The sequence below is a fragment of the Diaphorina citri genome, unplaced genomic scaffold (genome assembly GCF_000475195.1).
Source record: "Diaphorina citri unplaced genomic scaffold, Diaci psyllid genome assembly version 1.1 scaffold2372, whole genome shotgun sequence".
NCBI lineage: Eukaryota > Metazoa > Arthropoda > Insecta > Hemiptera > Psyllidae > Diaphorina > Diaphorina citri.
In genome coordinates, this window is record NW_007379796.1 from 1 (window position 1) to 16,318 (window position 16,318).

Genomic DNA, 16,318 nt, shown 5'->3' on the forward strand with positions numbered 1-16,318 from the left:
AGACTGCAAAATATAAATATATAATGTATATGTAGAAGTAAATATATATATACAGGGAAGTCATGTTCTTGTGTATATGTATATAATCAAGTATACAAGGGAAGCTACAAGCTAGAACCTAACAGGTCGGGATATTGGACAAACTTGGGCGTATTCTTCAATCATTGGAAGTCTCTTTGTGGCATGTAAGATGCAGCGTTGTAACTGCTACGGTCAAATCAGGCTTGATGAGGGACAATATATACAACGGGATGGGCATGCTACGACACAGACCACAAGCATCTAATATAGCAGTTGTTTCTTTGCTGTGAAATAAAAACGGCGTTGAAACACTCATACTTTTAAAGTCAACTAGCTTCTCAAATATTCTCACAAGGCTGAGTGCACCCCGATATAACAGTACCTGTTGTCCGAGAAGCACTATTATTATTATTATTATTATTATTATTATTAGGTGTCCAGGGAAGCCGTTTCAAACCTTTTCGTCATTCCTTCCACCCCCACGCCGTCTCACGGATACGGTAAACAAGCAAAGACGTATTTTCCATTCTCAATGTTCATGGTAGTAGGACTAGTAGGTAGGTAATAGTGGGAAATAGGGAAATTTGACATTGTACCTTTTCCCCATTCCCCACGATTACCACCTTCAAATTGTGAAATGAAAATACGACTCAAGTCTCAATTAAATTTCTTCATCTGTTTTTTCTTTACCTTCTTTCTTTCTTCCTTTCTTTAACATGAACTCACCTCCTTTGACTTGCAGGTAACGTGAAGGGTGCAGAGCCGGTGGTGATCCGCGGCTGTGTTGAGAGGAAGAAGGAAGGGGGAGTGGACGCCTGTCGACGACTTCGTGAAGATAGCCTCAACAAGTTTACCCTCCACCACTGTGAAGAATGCACAACAGACAAGTGTAACTCGGGCAGTTTTGCAACGCCAAGCACTCTGGGGGCGTTATTGGTGTCAACGCTGGCTGTTCTGTATCTGAGTCGAGCCTAAGCAGTCCCGTACACTCCAACAATACTTTCCTGTACTTGTACGATACTCAGAGTACTTTTTTTTAAACGAATTAGGATGAGGAAAATAAAAACACAGGAGACGTTTTGTTATGGATGTTTCTCTAAATAGGAGACCCTGTACACCTTGCCCGGTACCGAAAAGATCTCTATCCGACACCGATATTTATTAACCAATCAAACTGGAGTATTTGCCCAGCTTTGAAAATACTCTACTCTGATTGGTTGATTAGTATCAGTGCCGGTTGGTGTCACCTATCAAATAATGAAACTCCTGAACACAGACAAGTAATTTGGAACTCCATTAGGCAATCCTCTTCAATACTGGTGGTACAAATGTGGCTACAACGGCTGTTGTGGTGAGAATATGGATGGGTTTGGGTCTGTTTGGTGCCCCGACGAAACAATGGGCTGCCCATCAGATCTTAGAAGCTGACTGCTATTGATTTAAGAACAAACATGTCGACTATGTTGACTCAAAACTTCACCCTAGAAATAACAGAATCACACCCTTATAACCCTTGTTCTGAGTTGATAACAGTGTTGTTGCATCATTCTTCACGTCTTTCTATCGAATGCATTGCATAATTTTTTGAGAGGGTTAAATCTACTTCTGATTTTACCGCGATAATTTTGAACTATTCAAGTATAGGCTCAATCTTATCCTTTCATTGAAACACCCTTCCTCCTCCCAAATGATCTCTCTAAGTGATCAGATTTAAAATTTTAACATAATAGGGTAAGTGTACCATTTATTCGCCCACCTAAAAAACGTACCATTTATTGGCCCTCCTGTGGGTCTACGGCAGATAAGTCTGAACTGGACGAACTTTTTCAAGATCCAATTTCATCAAAAGAAAGGGCTTAAAGACTGCTATCGAACCAGTGGTATTTCGAAAAACAAAAATTAGAAAAATAAATGTGGGCAGGTGGGCCAATAAATGGTACGTTTTTTAGGTGGGCGAATAAATGGTACACTTACTCTACTCAGTGGTGAATAAGTTTTCAGTAAGCTCAAGTATCTCTTCATGTGGTTTCTTTCAAGCTAGTGTAGTTTTGTCTCCAAAACCATGGGCTGGAAACAACTTTACAGCTTTGCTTTTCACACTTCGCAATATTATGACGTCACAGCAACTATTGTAATGGTTTATGCAATGATTTTTAAAGGTTTCTTGTCTGTAATATTACGTCAATACCTCATAACGTTTGCGATGTGTGAAATGCAAAGTTCTGTTTTGTGGAACGCATGCAACAGGTAGAAAAGGTTATTATTTTTTTTATATATAAATATTTTACTGTACATTGTTTTTGTTTAAATTTATTTCCTAGATGTAATCGCAACTGTAATGTAAAGCACAGCATACTATGATGTAGTAGATGTATACACGTACGATATTTTGCATTATTCTGTTGCTAGTTTTGTTCAAAGTCAAAATATTTGCACATCTTTGTGTGGCTTGAATCCTAATGTCCGGGGGTACACGCTGAGATTGAAATTAATCCAATGAGATAAGAAATCTGATTGGCCAATGTCAATTCAATATCCAATAGAATTTAGATTAGGTTCCCTATACGTAAAGGTAATAGAAAGTAAAAATTCTTTCTTCTTTAACGATCGTTTAATTTTAAGTACTCTCAGTGGTGTGTGGTGAATTTTTTAAAAGGAGAAGCTCTATAAAGCTATAAACCCATTTTACAGTAGGTTAAAAAGGACATCTCCACTAACCTCTCTTATGTTGCACATTGCATACTCAAACAGTTACACGGCGTTCATACAATTCGTAAGAAACCATTGCAGCTCGGACTTTGGTCTTCACTTCACACTCTTCACAGCTTCTTCAAAAGCTCAAGCTTCAAATCTTTACAATTGTACACCATGGGCTAAAAACCACTTTTTTGGAATCAGGGGACCCCAAAACGGATATTTCCACCCATTTCCCGATTTTGAAAATTTGGACCGATTGCAATACTTTCTCATTACCTTGTATAGGTTCCCTATACGTAAAGGTAATAGAAAGTAAAAAATACAGTGTAACCAAAAATATGAGAAGTGAATAATTTTTAATTCCTAATTTCATTAATAAATCTAAATATTGAAATACAAATTATGTGTTGATAAATCTAAGATTGACACACGATAGACGTAAATTATTTCAAGATATTCAAAAATAAATGTTAAAATAAAGTGGAGCTGGAAATACAAACTGTCCAGAAATCTTGGCACTCGACTGTAGTTTTTTTTTGTAAAGTGAACTTTGAAAAGATCTTCGATCTTGTTATATTTTTGCCTGAATAGGGTAGTTATTTAATAATTATACTTACCTATATTTCTATAATTATTTAGATCTGGGTACCTATATTGATAACAGTTTAGATTAATATTAACAATCATAGGTACCTATAAATACATAGCTGCATCCAGTTTGTGTTTTGTGTGGCTTGGATGAAAAGCGTTCTCCAAAAATATTTGTATATTTTTGGCAGAATATGACTTATCCTGTGTTAAGGAAAAGTTGATTTTTTTTTATACTTCTTGTTATTTTTTGCTGTTCCCTCATTTAAACAATAAAAGCTAGGTATTTGTATGTTTTACACAAACATTTTAATTTTTCAAACTACGGTAGGAAGTGAAAGAAAACATTACTTTTCTTGTCCACATGAAAAAATGTCAACATATTTTTGGCAGAATATGACTTATCCTGTGTTAAGGAAAAGTTGATTATTTTTTATACTTCTTGTTATTTTTTGCTGTTCCCTCATTTAAACAATAAAAGCTAGGTATTTGGATGTTTTACACAAACATTTTAATTTTTCAAACTACGGTAGGAAGTGAAAGAAAACATTACTTTTCTTGTCCACATGAAAAAATGTCAATGTTTATTATCAATTTCCATTAAAAACAACAATAACAGTTGATTAAAATTTATATTTTTGACATATTCAGATATGGTTTATTTTTTGGGTCCAATAGAGTCAATAGATTATGAATATGTGGATTTATAGTAGGTACCTCCCTCTTATAAAATCTTTCCAGGGTAAAAATTCACATGTTCTTACTCATTAGTACAAAATTGTCAAAATTCCCTCAGATTCACTTGTGTTCAAACTATGCCTTATTCATTTTTATCCCAAAGAGACTTATCTTAGCTTGACTAGAATCAATTTTATATTTTCAAGACAAACATTTCGAGTTTTGGATATTATCATTGTGCAATATTTTTAATTTCTTCCATTCTTTCTTGAACTTGACTGTAGATATTCATAGGTGCAGGGGCACCAACCTACCTACTGAATTTCATACATGAAACAGTCTAAAGCTCAACTGATTGTCTTGAACTTGGTAGATTTCAGTTCATTTTTCAGAGTAAAGTTTTTATTTATTATTAAATTGAAATATTACTTTATTGGTAGTCGAAATAAAAATATAATTTAATAAATACTTGAGTATGTAGGTAAGTAATGATATAAGTACTTAGGTACTCATTTACCTAAAACTGGATTTGTAGGTTACAAAAACGTAGACACCTACTACCAAAAACATGTTAGGTACTGTTTTTAAGCATTTTTTCTCATTTCTCAATAATCATTATGTACCTAGCTTTGAATTTTCGTGTGTAGACATTCTATTTATTCATAGCCACACATATTTATAATTATGATTTGGAAAATACCTATTTTATTTAATTATAAAATTATTTGGATTTTAATAAATTATCTTGTGACTTTTTAATGTAAACCTCTTCTTCTTCTTCTTTTTCGCCTTTTCTCGTGTTCAGACGGGTCAGTGTTTTTCGACAGCCTCTCAATCAGCCCTAGCTAGGGTGCTTGCTTCGGGCTGATGTTTGGTTGGGGTTACAAAATTTTCAAGATTGGATGCCCTTCACACTCAACCTTGGCTATTCCTTTAGTGTACTTACGGGAAATTTCGCCAGCTTTAGCAAGGGGGAAACTGACATTAAACCTCCAAAAACAAAAATGGCCCAGGCCCGGTCACTCAAGATCCGACTGACGGAGAGTTCTAGGTCTGTGCAAACGCTGCACCAGGCACTTGTCTTCAAAGTCTTGCCATTTCTGTTTCTCCCATTTCTACGATTGTTTTCTTCACTTCCAGCAGATAAGAACCTGTGTGGCGGAAAAAGCTCTTAGATGGGTCGAACCTTTTTCTGCCACACACGTTCCAGCGGTATGACAGACCTAGAGATCCATCAGACAGTGGTCGGCCCTAAAACTCGACATTGAAGCCAAATTTCTTCTTCCTTGTTCTCAGTTCGATTACACGTTTGTCAGTGAGATTGTGTCCATAGGACCCCGTGGTTATATGACGGGATATGCAAGGGATTTGGTTTTCCATTCTGTATTTGTGTTCGACTTGGAATCAGAACAAATGCATCTGGAATCTTTGGAGCTAATGGAAAAAGGGTAAGATCCATTTAGTATTAGACCACGCCCATTTAGTATTAGACCAAGCCCATTTGGTATTAGACCACGCCCATTTAGTATAAGACCACGCCCATTTAGTATTATACCACGTCCATTTAGTATTATACCACGTCCATTTAGTGTTATACCACGTCCATTTAGTATTAGACCACGCCCATTTAGTATTAGACCACGCCCCTTTAGTATTAGACCACGCCCCTTTAGTATTAGACCACGCCCCTTTGGTATTAGACTAAACACAGTTAGTATTAGGCCACGCCCATTAAGTATTAGACCACGCCGATTTAGTATTAGACCACGCCCCTTTAGTATTAGACCACGGCCCTTTAGTATTAGACCACGCCGATTTAGTATTAGACCACGCCCCTTTAGTATTAGACCACGCCCCTTTAGTATTAGACCACGCCCCTTTAGTATTAGACCACGCCCCTTTAGTATTAGACCACGCCCCTTTAGTATTAGACCACGCCCCTTTAGTATTAGACCACGCCCCTTTAGCATTAGAACACATCCATTTATTATTAGACCACGCCCCTTTAGTATTGGACCACGCCTTTTTGGTATTAGACTAAACCCAGTTAGTATCAGACCACGCCTATTTAGTATTAGGCCACACCAATTTAGTATTAGACCACGCCCATTTAGTATTAGACCACGCCCATTTATTATTAGACCACACCCATTTAGTATTAGACCACGCCCATTTAGTATTACACCACGCCCACCTTACGTCAAACTATTTCTAACACTGTTGCCAAATTTCCCACAGTGATGTCAAAGTACAAGTGTATGTGTCCAAGCTGGTAGACTGGTTGGCGAATCCTGTCATCAACTGGTTGGCAACACTGTACGAGGAGAAACTCCTCATCCTGTTGCAAGATGTAATGAAGAGAATTATCAATGAACATTTGCCTCCTAAAGAGATTCTCTTCTTGAATAAGCAAGTCTGATGCGTTGACCAGTCTATAGTTGTATGAGAATAAGCTTAACCCAAACTTTAGGCCTGTTAGCCGCTACATCTAAGCCTCGGAGTGGATATTTTGTGTACAGAAATAATCTGTGGACCAGGTTAATCGAACTAAGTCCATTTTTTTTTGTTTTGTTTTTGCAAAATGTGAAGTGCTTACAGGAACGCGTCCTAGATAATGGATATTTGCAAACACGGTAAGGGTTTAATTTCTGAAATCTGGGCCGGAGAGGGGAAGAAGTGTTAGTTGAACACAAGATAAAAATAAAAATTTCATAACGGCAACGTCGCAATTTAAGATGGGGGGGGGAAACTATCTATATCTACCTAAAACATATTTAATTAATGATCATATAAGAATACCTATTATAGTAAGGATCCTTAGTCTGTTTTTACTACTTTTCCGGAGGGAAAAAGAGGGGGAAAAACAGTCTACAACTTTTTTTTTTTTTTGAAGAGGTTTGACAGAGGGAACTGTAACTGCTATGGTCTTATCGTCCCGAAATCGAAGAGAGAAGAAAGACAGGATAGAAGAAAGCCAGCCGTTCCGAGAACGAACATTATCCCATCAGGATAAAATCCGCCCCGGGCGGGAATCGAACCCGCGGCCTAGCGCTTACAAGGCAGACACGCTACCAACTAAGCTAACTAGGCTGGCTACAACTTTTTTAAAATTATGAAGCTACCTACCTACCTACATAATTATGTTTTCCACGTGTGAACTTGCCAGGTTCTAGGAAGGGAGAGAGAATTTCTCACAAATTGTGATAAAAAGTAGAGACGCGTACAATTTGTAGTAATCATCAGGGTTCAAGGGTTACCTTACAGGAGTGCATGGTTAATAGTTAACTCATTGATAAGAGAGGGAAACATTGAGAGTGATTCCAGGCCCTGATCTAGTCCCGCCCATCGGATGAGGGACATACTACGCGATGGACATGCTACGACACAGACGACAAAATAAAGCACCTATGGGCATAGTAAACGGAGCTGAATAGCTGTAGTTATAGGTTCAAGGGTTACCTTACAGGAGTGCATGGTTAATAGTTAACTCATTGATAAGAGAGGGAAATATTGAGAGTGATTCCAGGCCCTGATCTAGTCCCGCCCATCGGATGAGGAACATACTACGCGATGGACATGCTACGACACAGACGACAAAATAAAGCACCTATGGGCATAGTAAACGGAGCTGAATAGCTGTAGTTATGCCCTCCACTCATGCTCAAACTGCCACTCGCGCTCTAACAGACCTCGTTTTCTCAGTGCCTCTGAACGTGAATGGCGGAAAAAGTTCGAGATCCAGATCTGACAGACCTAGGTCTGTCTGAGCATGAATGGCTTGTCTTAGAGAGTACCAATCTTTTTGGGAGACCATAAAAATTGTCTGAAATTGAATCCACACCAGTCAAAGTCTTATCTAACAGCGGAGGTCTTATCGTCCAGAAATAGAAGAGAGAAAAGCCAGCCTAGTTAGCTTAGTTGGTAGTGCGTCTGCCTTGTAAGCGCTAGGCCGCGGGTTCGATTCCCGCCCTCATGCTCAGACTGCCACTCGCGCTCTAACAGACCTCGTTTTCTCAGTGCGTCTGAACGTGAATGGCGGAAAAAGTTCGAGATCCAGATCTGACAGACCTAGGTCTGTCTGAGCATGAATGGCTTATCTTAGAGAGTACCAATCTTTTTGGGAGACCATTCCAAACCAGTTAAAGTCTTATCTAACAGCGGAGGTCTTATCGTCCAGAAATAGAAGAGAGAAAAACAGAATAAGAGAAAACCAGCTGTTCCGAGAACAAACATTATCCGTTCGCGATAAAATCCTCCCCGGGTGGGAATCGAATCCGCGGACTAGCGCTTACAAGGAAGACGCGCTACTAACCAAGCTAACTAGGCTGGCTGGAACAAATCTTATCTGTGTAGGATAAAGTCCGCCTCGGGCGGGAATCAAACCCGCGACCTCGCGCTTACAAGGCAGACGCGCTACCCTTCAAGCGAACTAGGCTGGCGGTATTTCCTTAGCTGTAGTGCCTGGACTATAATGTAACGTAGTCCCGGCGGTATAACATACTAGCCAGGTAGTTCATAGACTCAGGATCTAGTGCATCATGTACGTACCAGTGTTGTTATATCAGATTGGTCTGGTAGTTTGTGTTGTGTCCTGTGTTAGGGCTACGGAGCAGGATACCAATGTTACTAGGAGGGATACTCAGGAGCTTAAACATGAGTATTACTATGTGACGAGGTAATGTTCTGTGTTAGGGCTACGGAGCAGGATACCAATGTTACTAGGAGGGATACTCAGGAGCTTAAACATGAGTATTACTATGTGACGAGGTAAGATTGACTTTTGTTGACGAGGGTTTTTTCCCCTCCAATGTTTTTATTTTTAATTATTTTTACCCTTGTTCATCTATTTCCTTTCGTCCAATTTTATGTAAAATTAGAAGTAACGAATCTCTTTTTTTTAAGTAATTTGTCCAAAGTTTTTGACCTCAGTCTCAAACTTTTTCCGCTACACACGTTGACGGTCTCATAGAGTTGTTTTGTTTTTGCAAAATGTGAAGTGCTTACAGGAACGCGTCCTAGATAATGGATATTTGCAAACACGGTAAGGGTTTATTTTATGTTGGAACATCAGTTTTATAGTAGTCACGGCGTTTGCCTGGTCAATAGGAGAGCGTGGGTTTGATCCGAGCTGCAATAGAATTCATGTAACAAAAGTACATGCCTAATGAGAGGCAGCTAATATTGAATATTCGAATCTAAAAATAAAGAATGAACAACTGGGTTTAGAAAAAAGGTTGATAAATACTATTTGTTCTTTTTTTATTTTCTTTTCTCCCTCTGTCAAACCTCTTAAAAAAAAGAAAAAAAAAAGAAGAAGAGAGAAAAACAGGATAAGAGAAAACCAGATGTTCCGAGAACAAACATTATCCGTTCGCGATAAAATCCGCCCCGGGTGGTAATCGAACCCGCGGCCTAGCGCTTACAAGGCAGACGCGCTACTAACCAAGCTATCTAGGCTGGCTGGAACAAATCTTATGTAGGATAAAGTTCGCCTCGGGCGGGAATCGAACCCGCGACCTCGCGCTTACAAGGCAGACGCGCTACCCCCCAAGCGAACTAGGCTGGCGGTATTTCCTTAGCTGTAGTGCCTGGACTATAATGTACGTACTCCCTGCGGTATAACATAATAGCCAGATAGTTCATAGACTCGGGATCTAGTGCATCATGTACGTACCAGTGTTGTTATTTCAGATTGGTCTGGTAGTTTGTGTTGTGTTCTGTGTTATTTTCTTTTCAAACATTTTTTTCAATTTCATTAGGAGGAGAAACGTGTTTCTTAAAATAATTAACAAAGAGGAAAAATATAGATGTGAGGTGAGTGGACCGATGGCAGCCATATTGGAAAACTTCAAGATAAGTGTGAATAATAGGTTCGTTTCAAAATAGGTCAGATATTTATTATAAAATTTGTTCAGGTTTGTTTACCTTCCTTTCATAGAGGTGATGTTTATTTTTTCTTCTACAATAGTATCGTAGTAAATACCACTTACATTATCTTATTCGTAAAAAAAAAAAAAAAAAAAAATCCAATCGGCTTTTATGAATTTTTCATTATAAAGGGTTTCCCAAAAAAAAAAATCCGATCTGCTTTCATGAATTTTGACTACTAATGGTGTTCCAATATAGCTTCACGACCGAAACACAAATCGCCATTTTGAATCATCCTATAAACACAGGTCCAGTAACAAGCGAGGTGGACTTGCAATTAGTGGTTCGATATTCGTGAGAGTCACAGATCTAGGTGGACAACGCACGCACCTACCCATACGTAAGAATAATAATAAAAAAAGTATTTTGGAAGCTTCCTTTCTGACTGAGACTGTACACAGGGAATAAGCCGATTACATTTTCCATTGCAGACAAGTGCAGACCATTTCCATGAACATCAACAGATATATTGACATCCTAGTCATTGTAGTGAGGCAAGGTCTGCACAATATAGACCCCTATCCTTTACCTGATGTTGTCGAGAGATTTGATGAGGTGAGTTGTCCTGGATCAGAAAAGTCAATCAAATCATGAAGTCTTTCTGGTAAAGCAGAGAGCTTTTTCACGTCTTTTGTGTGTACCACAGCATTAGGAATTGTGTTGAGCATAAATGCTTGTCACAAATGTCGTCCCCTGCTTAATGCACTACGCTAAATTTTATGACTTGACGTGGACTCGAACTACCAACCTCCAGATCCAGAGTCCACCGCGCTAACCACTGCACCACTGAGGTTGGTTACCACAGCATTACTAAGTGTCTCCTTTGTGGAATCGAACCCAGGACTTCCGGTGCAATGTGCAAGCCTAGTGCGATACCCACTCGGCCATCTACACAGTGCAATAGTCCTAAACTAAAATGGGATCGCCAGCCTAATTAGCTTAGTTGGTAGTGTGTCTGCCTTGTAAGCGCTAGGCCGCGGGTTCGATTCCCGCCCGGGGCGGATTTTATCCTGATGGGATAATGTTCGTTCTCGGAACGGCTGGCTTTCTCCTATCCTGTCTTCCTTCTCTCCTCGATTTCGGGACGATAAGACCATAGCAGTTAAAGTTCCCTCTGTCAAACCTCTTAAAAAAAAAAAAAAAAAAAAAAAAAAAAAAAAAAAAAAAAAAAAACAAAAAAACAAAACTCTTTTTCTTTACTAAATTTTTCGCTGTCACAGTCCAACCAAATTTTGTTTCGCAAATTTTCTTTGGCAGTTAGTTGCTCTCTAACTTTTTACGGTACTTTTTACTCCAATTATTTTTTTACTTAAATTACTTTCCGCTTATTTTTTTCCAAACTAAAATTTTTCTTTCATTTAATTTTTCGTTGGTAGTTTCGAGCAGCTGTGCATCAACTACGCCAACGAACACCTGCAGTACTACTTCAACCAGCACGTGTTTCAATACGAACAGGAAGAATACAACAAGGAGGGTATTCGTTGGCGCCATATTGAATTCTCGGACAATACGCTGTGTCTGCAGCTGGTCGAGGGGAAACCCAATGGTCTCCTGTGTGTTCTGGATGATCAAGCCAAGTAAGTTTTGAATAGAATAGAATAGAATAGAATAAGGAGGGAATTCGTTGGCGCCATATTGAATTCTCGGACAATACGCTGTGTCTGCAGCTGGTCGAGGGGAAACCCAATGGTCTCCTGTGTGTTCTGGATGATCAAGCCAAAGTCCATACCTTTAGAATATAGATATAGCGATGGAATTGTAGGAAGGACGAGTAGGTATTACCTATAAACAATAATAGGTGATAACAGTGATAAACAAATTAACATCCGCCCATTTCATTTACCTACGATTACGGCTTGATAACAAAACATCTGATGTAGAAACGTTGCTTTCAATAAGGGGTAAGTTAGCTAACGGCGAAAGCACGATCACTGAAGCGATGTTGAGCGTGGTTGGTATCCGTATGGGTGACCACCTGCCATCTAGCAATGGCGTAATGCTGTAATGCTGGGTAGGGTCATTAAGAAGCTGGTAAAACCTCAAGCGTCACTGGTCAGGCCAACCACTCACCGTCAGGTAGACCTGACAGGTACACCTGATCAGGTCCGCCTGATAGTGTGTGCTCATCAGGTATCAGGTAGACCTGACAGACGGACCTTTTCAGGCGTACCTGTCAGGTCTACCTGATAGTGCGTAGCTGGCCTTAGAAACATGAAATTGTAATAGATAGCACAGGGTCACAACCGTTTATTGTGTAATAAAAATAAATATTTCCCCTGTACAGAAAGTGTGGATCCTATCATTATCCGGTCAATTCCTCATGAGGAATGGAATCATTCATAATCTCAACTCAATATCAAGGAGAGGAAATGCAACGTTGCGATACGAGAATATGAAACTCTACATTGATACTGAGTTCATGTTTGATCTACTGATGGTAAGTGGTAATAGCATTGTTCTAAGAACGACGTGAATTCCTAGATTTTAACTCGACGATTTCCTAGTCAGGCTGAATGAATTTAATGTGAGGAGGGGGGGGGTAGCTTGTCGTCAAATGGAGGCTAAAACCCCCCATCACTAAAAATCTAAGCATTTATACAGTGACTTTAATAGTCAGCTCCCATGGCGTAGTGGTCACTGCGCTCGCCTTGCACGCGGGAGACCCGGGTTCGATTCCCGGCGGGGTCAAGTTGGCGTAGTGGTCACTGCACTCGCCTTGCACGCGGGAGACCCGGGTTCGATTCCCGGCGGGGTCAAGAAATTTGTATCTGCAAAGGATTGATTCCGTGACTGGCCGTTGCGGGGCCCACTCAGCCTCGTGAGGAAAATGAGTAGCTATGACATATAAATGCGCATAGCATGTATATAATCAAGTATACAAGGGAAGCTACAAGCTAGAAACTAACAGGTCGGGATATTGGACAAACTTGGGCGTATTCTTCAATCATTGGAGGTCTCTTTGTGGCATGTAAGATACAGCGTTACAGCGTTGAAACTGCTACGGTCATATCAGGCTTGATGAGGGACAATACATACTACGGGATGGGCATGCTACGACAAAGACCATATGCATCTAATATAGCAGTTGTTTCTTTGCTGTGAAATAAAAACGGCGTTGACACACTGATACTTTTAAAGTCAACTAGCTTCTCAAATATTCTCACAAGGCTGAGTGCACCCCGATATAACAGTACCTGTTGTCCGGGACGGCCACCCGTCCAGCTAGCAACCACGCACAGCGTTGCTTAGCTTCAGTGATTATTTTCGACCTAAAAATGATTGAAGAACACAACTCAAGTTTGGTTTTAGAGTTCAACAAAATTAAACATAAGTTTTACAACAAGGTAAGTATAGGATTAGCCAGAGCCTTAGCTGCATAGAACACACAAGTTAGGCAACGCTGAGTCGTTACATGCTACTGAATATGCCTCCAAATAGCTCACCCATCTCGGTGCGAGCCATACTCGACGTAGCTTAACCTGAGTGTTCCATACGTAAACACCTGACCAAAAGAAAAAAATAAATAAATGAAAAATAAACAAATTATTGGTTGACTGGTTTGCTCTCTTATACAGGTGAACTTGGATTATTGAGGACTCAAGGGAAGAACAAAATTATTCTTAATTTAAACAAGTTTTGTGAGATTTTTCATTTATAGAGGTATACAATAGAGCTCAAATCCCAATATTTTTTCCGAAGAAAATTCTCGTATCAGACTTACAGAGGTTGGAGAGAGCTCAAATGCAGAAGTCAGACGGGCTGAAACCTCCAATTTTTTTCTCAATCAAAGAGGTCAATTCTTCTCCATTAAAGATTTTTCCCCCTGAACCAACCAGTTTTCTCAATAATCCAGGTTCGACTGTACCTACTAAATTTCCAGGCGAGATTTTACACACTTATTTCTAACCAGACCTGAAATGGTCGCCTGGGTTTCAATTTTTCAATCATAAAACTAACAGTCCTACATTTCATCTAGCAATGACCTACATTATGGCAGACACAATTATCATTTGACACTAAAGTTCCGAGCTGAACTATAGGAAAAGGTAGAATAGAAATAAGATAAATAGCACACTTCCTAAAGGAATTTAGGTAAAAACCCGCCTTTAAAAACATGTTAATATGTAAAGGGATTTTGCTAATATCCACCTTAAAAACAAGGTTCCCAATGGAATTTAGTTAGCTAAATACCCACCTCCAAAAACAAATTTCCTACAGGAATTTAGCTATTATCCACTTAAACAAAGTTTATAAAGAGTCCACACAAACGAAAATAAATAAATAAATTTTCACAAAATCTACACAAAGTTTATAAAGAGTCCACACAAACGAAAATAAATAAATAAATTTTCACAAAATCTACCTCTAATTTGACACCTAGTTAACACAATTTCTACAAGGGAAGAGATAAATATAATTCTCAATAGCTATACGGTTAGCACACTCTACCAGGGTATTGGAAGACCTGAGTTCGTATCCCCCAAGTGGGAAGAAAAAAATATATAGGGTTAACAAAAAGTAAATAGTGGGAGTAGAAACGTTAACTTTATTTTTCGGGTTTAAAAAATGGTAAAATATGGGATTTATATAAATGTTACTCGTATATGTACACTTGGAAGCAATAATTTCGGTAACAATTGAGAAATGAAATTGAAATACCTATCTAATTGACTGTTTTAGATACTTTTTTTTTTTACTAATTTTCGATCAAAGTGAAATTTGATTACTTTATCATGTAGGTATGTGTAAGAGATAGACTTTTAAAGGAACTGTTTCAAAATCAATATTACCTCCCACCTAGGTACCTAAATATATAGGGTTAACAAAAAGTAAATAGTGGGAGTAGAAACGTTAACTTTATTTTTCGGGTTTAAAAAATGGTAAAATATGGGATTTATATAAATGTTACTCGTATATGTACACTTGGAAGCAATAATTTCGGTAACAATTGAGAAATGAAATTGAAATACCTATCTAATTGACTGTTTTCGATACTTTTTTTTTTTTTTTACTAATTTTCGATCAAAGTGAAATCTGATTACTTTATCATGTAGGTATGTGTAAGAGATAGACTTTCAAAGGAACTGTTTCAAAATCAATATTACCTCCCACCTAGGTAGCTAGGTACCTACCTTTGTTAATATTATTGTGCGTCCATTATTTTGATATTATTCGGGTCCGAATATTTTTGCTCCCAAGTGTAAGTGGCCTCATTGGTCAGTTTTTATGAAATTGGACCAATAAGAGTTTTTCACAGAGAGGAGAGAGAGAGCAGAGAGAACCTTCCAGTCTGAAAGCAGAAGAGAGAATGAGCTCTGACAAAAATCTAGGTCTGAAGAATTATTGTGCGTCCATTATTTGATTGATTGATTGATTAACAAATTAACGGGTAAAACCCATGTATAACCTAACCTATTATTTTGATATTATTCGGGTCCGAATATTTTTGCTCCCAAGTGTATGTGGAAGTGTTTTATTTTTCTGACTTCTCATTGGTCAGTTTTTATGAAATTGGACCAATAAGAGTTTTCGGGAACCAATGGGAAAGTAAAGAACACGTCGCAAAGGCGCCTTTGGATTGGTTCAAAAGTTTCATTACCTGTGGCGTCCAGTTTATTTTTTATTTTTATTATTATTTTATTTTCAATTAAAAATACTTATAATTCAATTGTGTAATTTGGATTATTTCTGCACATTTCGTAAAGTCTACGGATTATGATATATCTGAAATGAGGTCCATCATTCTATCTCTGTCTAGGACTCGGCACATCTCTCTCGCTCATCTTGTTTTCTCTTCTCAGCCGCTATCTCCAGCCAGTGCTGTTTGTTACTTCGCACTCCCTCCACCAGGGGCTCTAGTTTATCCGACAGTTCTGCGAATGCCTGCAACATATCAACACATTGTTATTGTGCGTCCATTATTTTGATATTATTCGGGTCCGAATATTTTTGCTCCCAAGTGTAAGTGGAAGTGTTTTGTTTTTCTGACTCCTCATTGGTCAGTTTTTATGAAATTGGACCAATAAGAGTTTTCGGGAACCAATGGGAAAGTAAAGAACACGTCACAAAGGTGCCTTTGGATTGGTTCAAAAGTTTCGTTACCTGTGGCGTCCAGTTTATTTTTTATTATTTTTTCAATTAAAAATACTTATAATTCAATTGTGTAAGTAATTTGGAGTATTTCTGCACATTTCGTAAAGTCTACGGATTATGATATATCTGAAATGAGGTCCATCATTCTATCTCTGTCTAGGACTCGGCACATCTCTCTCGCTCATCTTGTTTTCTCTTCTCAGCCGCTATCTCCAGCCAGTGCTGTTTGTTACTTCGCACTCCCTCCACCAGGGGCTCTAGTTTATCCGACAGTTCTGCGAATGCCTGCAACATATCAACACATTTATTATTT

General features: G+C 38.6%; 2 protein-coding genes and 1 long non-coding RNA gene across 3 annotated transcripts in view; 1 reads left to right on the forward strand and 2 right to left on the reverse strand.

The window, feature by feature from the left end:
* Positions 1 to 76: 76 nt before the first annotated feature.
* LOC113471390 lies at positions 77 to 14,184 on the reverse strand. The gene is made up of 2 exons (XR_003394111.1): positions 13,107 to 14,184; positions 77 to 403 (listed from the first exon to the last, which is right to left on the reverse strand). It is a non-coding gene; the product is annotated as an uncharacterized LOC113471390 (long non-coding RNA).
* Positions 8,465 to 12,404, forward strand: LOC103518818. The gene is made up of 3 exons (XM_026830516.1): positions 8,465 to 8,659; positions 10,344 to 10,467; positions 12,197 to 12,404. The coding sequence occupies exons 1-3, from the start codon at positions 8,523 to 8,525 to the stop codon at positions 12,383 to 12,385; spliced, it is 450 nt and encodes a 149-aa protein (XP_026686317.1). The 5' UTR covers positions 8,465 to 8,522; the 3' UTR covers positions 12,386 to 12,404.
* A 1,204-nt stretch (positions 14,185 to 15,388) lies between the features above and the next one.
* LOC103518819 (dual 3',5'-cyclic-AMP and -GMP phosphodiesterase 11-like) overlaps positions 15,389 to 16,318 on the reverse strand; it is a 19,538-nt gene continuing 18,608 nt past the window's right edge. The window contains exons 20-21 of the mRNA XM_026830517.1: positions 16,169 to 16,290; positions 15,389 to 15,814 (exon numbers count right to left, since the gene is read on the reverse strand). Coding sequence (XP_026686318.1) covers positions 15,667 to 15,814; positions 16,169 to 16,290 — 270 coding nt within the window. The 3' untranslated portion in view covers positions 15,389 to 15,666. The remainder of the gene's footprint in view (positions 15,815 to 16,168; positions 16,291 to 16,318) is intronic.

What these genes read in the sequence shown, in the direction of transcription:
- LOC103518818 (XM_026830516.1), top strand. Translation starts at nt 8,523, where the DNA reads ATGTACGTACCAGTGTTGTTATATCAGATTGGTCTGGTAGTTTGTGTT. An exon ending in GAGTATTACTATGTGACGAG is followed by an intron (nt 8,660 to 10,343) that starts GTAATGTTCTGT and finishes TTTCCATTGCAG; the next exon opens with ACAAGTGCAGACCATTTCCA. An exon ending in TTGTCGAGAGATTTGATGAG is followed by an intron (nt 10,468 to 12,196) that starts GTGAGTTGTCCT and finishes TCCCCTGTACAG; the next exon opens with AAAGTGTGGATCCTATCATT.